The 6,086-nt window shown below is 36.1% G+C and overlaps 2 protein-coding genes across 2 annotated transcripts; one reads left to right on the forward strand and one right to left on the reverse strand.

Moving 5' to 3' along the window:
* Positions 1 to 693: 693 nt before the first annotated feature.
* On the reverse strand, positions 694 to 3,552 carry LOC141432860 (uridine diphosphate glucose pyrophosphatase NUDT14-like). Its single transcript, XM_074094661.1, has 3 exons — positions 3,093 to 3,552; positions 1,900 to 2,184; positions 694 to 1,146 (listed from the first exon to the last, which is right to left on the reverse strand). Exons 1-3 carry the CDS (start codon positions 3,280 to 3,282, stop codon positions 989 to 991), a joined length of 633 nt encoding a protein of 210 aa, XP_073950762.1. The 5' UTR covers positions 3,283 to 3,552; the 3' UTR covers positions 694 to 988.
* Positions 3,553 to 3,775: 223 nt separating this feature from the next.
* On the forward strand, positions 3,776 to 5,769 carry barc (RRM1_TatSF1_like and RRM2_TatSF1_like domain-containing protein barc). Its single transcript, XM_074094660.1, has one exon. The coding sequence runs from the start codon at positions 3,982 to 3,984 to the stop codon at positions 5,695 to 5,697; it is 1,716 nt and encodes a 571-aa protein (XP_073950761.1). The 5' UTR covers positions 3,776 to 3,981; the 3' UTR covers positions 5,698 to 5,769.
* The last annotated feature ends 317 nt before the right edge of the window (positions 5,770 to 6,086 follow it).

Raw genomic sequence — 6,086 nt, forward strand, 5'->3', positions numbered from 1 at the left:
ATGGGACAGAAAGGCAGCCAGGTGAAGGCTGAAGGGTCGCCAGGTGACGGCAAAAGAATGGTGCTTGGAGTTATGGTTTAGCACAACAAAGCTACAAAGGCACTGTTTAAAGTAATCTGTACACCACTTTCAGTATCTGTCAGGTTGCTGACCACCTAAAGTGTAAGGAACGAATTATGTCAAGGCATTGTTGCCATGGACATGTGGCTCTCTAGTCAGAGAGTCATGTGGTTGTATTACTTCCACAGGAGGTGACGGGAGCATAGAGATCTAAAGACCGAATATTTAGCGAAGCAGATGTAGTACGATGTCTGAGAGTTTAAGAGCTACTTTGAGCCATACATATGGCATGATAACTGCGCGGAATAATATATAAAGGTATGAACTTGCAACTTGTTATACCAGCAATTTGCCTTTCAAACAATCATATAGAAATCTGAGTTACATCCCTTCCCATATGTGCGGCGCCGGTCTTCGTGTCAGCTGACGCGAGATGATGTAGGTCGGGGCGCGTGGATCGGTCACCACAAATTTGGTGGAGGTGCTGAGACATAGTTTTTAGGCAGTAAGAGTAAGCAGTCCATTCAATCACCTTCCTTTGATGACGATAGTGAATGACGTCGTGCGTGTGGTTTCTTAGCAGGACACGGCTAATGAAACAAATTTCAGGTTGCTACAGAAATAAAAATAGTGTTATTTAACTATAACATTTAATTACAATATTTTCTTACTGTACAATAACGATGAATCATCGAGCACTTCCATTTATACCTCATGTACTTACAAAGTAAATTAAACCACCTCATATTAGAAACTGCCAGTGAAATAGTAGCTTAAGATCATGATAAATCAGTAGAACAATTTGAGATTTTGACTATTTACACTGACAAAAATTGTTACATATTCAAATGTTGCTGACAGCTTCTCTTGCATAATTTCTAAGGACTGCACATTTATTACACTGCACTTGTAGTGAGGGTTTACTTGGTCAGTTTTTATACTTGCCAGCTTTGTGGTGCAAAAACCACATAATAGCGTAGAGGAAACCGGGAGGACTGGCCAGCGGCCCAGGAGAGTTCATCATTTCTTCCATTTCTGGTATGGTCTTTTCCACTATCTCTATAAGCTCATTTTCAATTCCGCCTCCTGAAAAACAAATCAGCAGATGAAAGGAAAAAAAACGAATGATTCAATCGCGGGAGGGAGGAAAAAATAGCAATTTTTCTGCGCCTATAATAGGCGTACGATAGGTCTATAATATTTATAATATTAAGAATTAATGCCTCATTTCAAGGCATATGGTTAAAAGGCTGTTCAAAATCGAACCAAAAACTTCAGAGGCCAATACCTCTAATAAATCTAGCTAAAGGAAGATGAAGATATTGATAGCATCATTACTTCTGTTATGTTTTTCAAAGGCATTGATGAATTAGTTAGTTTGTTAGATACATAGTGTATTAAAAAAATAAAGAACATTCATTGTGATGATTGAATAATTAAATTATGTATGAAACATTTAATACTGTATGACTAAATTAAAGTTACCTAAATAAATTTAGCACTACTTACTAAAAATATTTTTTATAAATAGCAATGGGCGTACCCAGGTTCTTCAAATCAAATTTTATAAGCACCTATACTAAATATATTGACCCAGATAACTCACGTCTAAATCGAGTTTAGCTCGGCATGTTTCAAAATTTATAAGCACCTAGTCAAATAAATAAACATAATTATCGACAACAGTAGATAGTTAGAAGGGAGGTAAACAAAATCCAGGGAGGGCAGCTGCCCCTCTTTGCCCCCCCCTGGGTACGCCCATGTAAATAGCAACTTCATGGCTTCTAGAACCATAGCATGCTACCATAAGTCCTTGCCCTACCTAATGTTTAATCTTACCAGCTCCAGTCTTCATATCATCTGTTACTTCACAAAAGAACACTGTGAATAAGGCTGATTGTTCACCTACTCCGGACCTGCAGGTTGCAATCTCTTCCATTTTGTCAGCTGGTATATCATATCCACACTCCTCTAATGCTTCTTCTCTTGCTATTTCCAATAAAGACTTGTTTTTGTCTACAATCCCAGCACACAGTTCTAGTGTTGTGCCCAGGGACCCTGGATATTTGTCAGTGTCTATAGTATCCTTTCTATTGTCTGGGTGAACACTACTATAGTACACAGCTAGAAAAAAAAAGGTTTTTGTATCTGAAGTAAAAATATTCAGGATATATGGTGTAATCAAATAAATATTGCTAGTTAGATAAGAGTTCACATAAGAGTATAGACAATGTATTCTTAAGGATAATAAAAGCTTTTAAAAAACATAGTATAACGTAATGTGGGCCTTAGTTTTAGCAAGAGTAAGGTGCTTAATCATTAATGCTTATCATTTAGGTATAATAGATGTAAAGATTGTTAACTGCTACTGAGTTTTTTTATTTTATTTTTTAATTGACATTGTTAAATTCAAAAGCTTTATTTATTTTATTAATTTTGTTATTTTAATTCAATGATGACGTGGATATTTTATACTGATTTAATATAATTTATTTATGCATGATTGTTATTAAAAAATTTGCATGCCGAGCTGTCGGCTGAATACTGTGACTGTAATTTAATTACTTATGATCTTGTAAACGTATTCTAGCAAATAAAGATTTACTTACTTATGAATACTTACTATTTTACTAATTAATAATAGCATAAATGTATAAGTAAATTTTTCTGTCTGTTGCTTCTTCACGCTTGAAGCTCTGAACCAATTTAGATGAAATTTGGTTTGGAGATACTTTAAAACTACGGGCAGGACATACCTACAGTAGTTTTATCTCGGAAAATTGCATAGTTCCCATGGGATGGATATAACAAATTCTTCGCAGAGTTGCAGGCTAGTGTAAGTAAGTAGGTACAACTCTGTATTGCACATAACATAAAACACGAAACAGATAACAGGTTGTTGATCCCTAATTCGAATGCCTTATCTTATAATTCGCAAATAAAGTTTAATCGCCTTATTAGGTTAGTTACTAATCCTAGACTAATATAATGTACAATTTTAGGGAACACATTTCTTGTAGACAGGTACTTACCTGGTCGGAACTGTTTCACTAGTACTAAGACCTTCCGTGTTATGTTGTATATTATTATACCAACGCTATCGTGAACTCCTAGTAAATCCCAGGACTTAGGTGTACCATTTTGAGTGTACAGAAACCTAAATGGCTTTAGGTAGTTAGAATCTTTCAGAGGAGCCAAGCGCACGTTCCTTATATCCTCCATGGTGAACTTTTATTTTAATTCATGACATTAGATTATTTGTAAAATTTAAGTAGTCTAACTTGTTGTATCTGTTGTAACTCAGGTTAAAAAAAGTACTCTGGTGATTGAACTTGAACTCTTGTTGATGAACTTGACATTTTGACTTTTCTTTTGACGTAAAATATCTTTGCGTAAAATGTATTTGCGAAGCGAACTTGCGTAATGTAAAGGCAATGTAAAGGTGTCTGCTCACATGACATGACAAGTTTGTTGTTGGACTGATAGTGATCACTGATTTCTTTTGTTGGCTGCACTGCACATTCTGCTTGCGCCTTGCGGTCCAGCAGGGCTACTACGAAACCCGAAACTCGAAGTTCGTGTCGTGCGGTCCCTCTGACACTTATACTATTTCATACGAGTGCGAGAGGAACGGTACGATACGAACTTCAATTTTCGAGTTTCGTAGTAGCCCTGCAGTGACTACTATCCAAGATTTTAATTGTATTGTATTATCTGTTATTAGTCTCAAACTCAATTTGGCAAGCAAATTGAGTTTGAGACATAACCTTATCTCTCGTATTATATTCCGTGTAAATTCTGGATAATTATTTATGCAATAAGCTAAATCGTCTTCGCATTTCAGGTTATTCGTACTTATGTACTCTATTGCTGTGATGACAATTAGCCATTTATGATTAAGCATTGCAAATACTCGTCAAAATGTCGAAAAGTTCAAAGTCAGGGTTTGTTATCAAACTTAGCACTGAAACTGTTCAGAAATTGACTGAGGAAGAGGAACAGGCTAAGAAAAAAGCGGATGAGGCAGCAGCCGCTAAACTTCCTGTAAATCCAGAGTCCCAAATCATAAAGAAACTTGAAGCTGATTGTGTTGCGTTTACGGCAGAAAAACAAATCGAGTCTCAGATACAGGTTAGTGAAAGTGTTGATAAATCTGAAGAAAGTGCCGTAGCTGCTTCTGACGAAGTTTCAACAAAAATCAGTAACACTGAAAGCAAAGACGAGAATAAAAACTCGAGTAAAGGAGATGCAAAAGATGAATCAACGGCGGATACTGCATCTTGGGGTGACTATGCTCCTTATATAAGTTATTTGGGTGAAGAGGCCATTTATACTGATCCCAGTAGTCAAGAGCAATACACCTGGGATAAAAAGACAAAGGCCTGGGCCCCTAGAGAGAAGTCTGAAACCTCTGGAAGAGTGTATAGTTATGAAAACGACACTCATATTTATACTGAAGCAGATGGCTCAAAATCATTTTGGGATGATGAAAAAAAAGCTTGGATACCTAAGGTTGATGATGATTTTCTTGCATACTATCAAATGTCTTACGGTTTTGTCGATAATACATCCAAAGAAGATGAAAAAAATAAGAAGGAAAAAGAAAAGCCACCAAAAGAACAGACTAGTGGAGTGAAGAGAAAAAATGAGCCCCAATGGTTTGATGCCTCTAATGAGAATAACACCAAAGTGTATGTTTCTAACCTGCCACTGGAGTTAACAGAAGAAGAATTTGTTGATTTTATGCAAAAGTGTGGTCTTGTAGAACGGGATCCTCAAACCCAGAAAATGAAAGTCAAACTCTACATGGATAAGGAGCAAAATTGTTTCAAAGGTGATGCGCTGTGTACTTATATTAAAATAGAATCAGTTGATTTAGCTCTTAAGCTATTAGATGGTAGCGAATTGAAAGGGAACAAGGTCAAAGTGGAAAGAGCACATTTCCAATTAAAAGGCGAATACAATCCAGCTTTAAAACCTAAGAAAAAAAAGAAGAAAGAGTTGGAAAAAATAAAGAAAATGCAGCAGAAGTTGTTTGACTGGCGACCAGAGAAGTTTGTAGGTGAGAGATCAAAGCATGAGCGCATTGTGATTGTAAAGAACCTTTTCCACCCAACTGACTTTGATGTAGATGTTCAACTTATTCTTGATTACCAGCAAGACTTGAGAGAAGAGGCTACCAAATGCGGTGAAGTCCGTAAAGTGGTTATCTATGACAGGCATCCAGAAGGAGTTGCTCAAATCACCATGAAGGAGCCTGAACAAGCAGATGCTGTTGTTACATTAATCAATGGACGATGGTTTGGTAAACGCCAAATAACAGCCGAGATTTGGGATGGAAGGACCAAGTATCGGATTGCAGAAACTGATGCTGACTTAAGTAAGAGAGTTGATAAATGGGATAAGTTTTTGGAAGGCAAGGAGGATGGTCAAAGTACACAGAAGATAGAAGAACCCAGTAAAAGTGATGTTACAAAAACTGAAGAAATTGCTACTGTGGAAGCCTCTGCAGCTAAAGAAACAGATTCAAGCAAAAGCGTTGAAAAATTAGATGGCACGCCACCTGATCAAAATAAGGACAAATCTGAAACTGGAGATGTAGCTACTGCAGAAGTCTCTGATGTGATGGAAACATAAATAATATTAGTATAATAATTAAAGTATTGATGTAATACAAGTTATATTCAAATAAATGAGTTTAATTATAATAAGCTTTGTTAAAAAACTAATTTTCAATACTTACAAACGTTCTTGCTTGGTGAAGTGAATCTGACTATTATGGAAGTAAAATGAGTCCTACTTGCAAAAAAAGACTGCAACTTCGATTTCCAATTTAAATTTTAATAAATAAATTTCCATTTTAACTTTTCGCTATATTATTAATTATTGTTGAAGTTACAAAACCGTTTTTTTTGCCTGAATACGTGTAATTACAAAACTAATATGTTCTGTGTGGCTTCTAAAATATGCAGTCATAGTCTAAAAAAAAAATACACCATAAACAAACCTTGACGAGCCGTCACGTT

The sequence above is a fragment of the Choristoneura fumiferana genome, chromosome 11 (genome assembly GCF_025370935.1).
Source record: "Choristoneura fumiferana chromosome 11, NRCan_CFum_1, whole genome shotgun sequence".
Lineage (NCBI taxonomy): Eukaryota > Metazoa > Arthropoda > Insecta > Lepidoptera > Tortricidae > Choristoneura > Choristoneura fumiferana.

Coding starts and splice junctions, on each gene's coding strand:
- LOC141432860 (XM_074094661.1), bottom strand. CDS start 3,282: ATGGAGGATATAAGGAACGTGCGCTTGGCTCCTCTGAAAGATTCTAAC. Junction 2,185..3,092: donor AGTGAAACAGTTCCGACCAG/GTAAGTACCTGT, acceptor TTTTTTTTCTAG/CTGTGTACTATAGTAGTGTT. Junction 1,147..1,899: donor TGATATGAAGACTGGAGCTG/GTAAGATTAAAC, acceptor TTTGTTTTTCAG/GAGGCGGAATTGAAAATGAG.
- barc (XM_074094660.1), top strand. CDS start 3,982: ATGTCGAAAAGTTCAAAGTCAGGGTTTGTTATCAAACTTAGCACTGAA.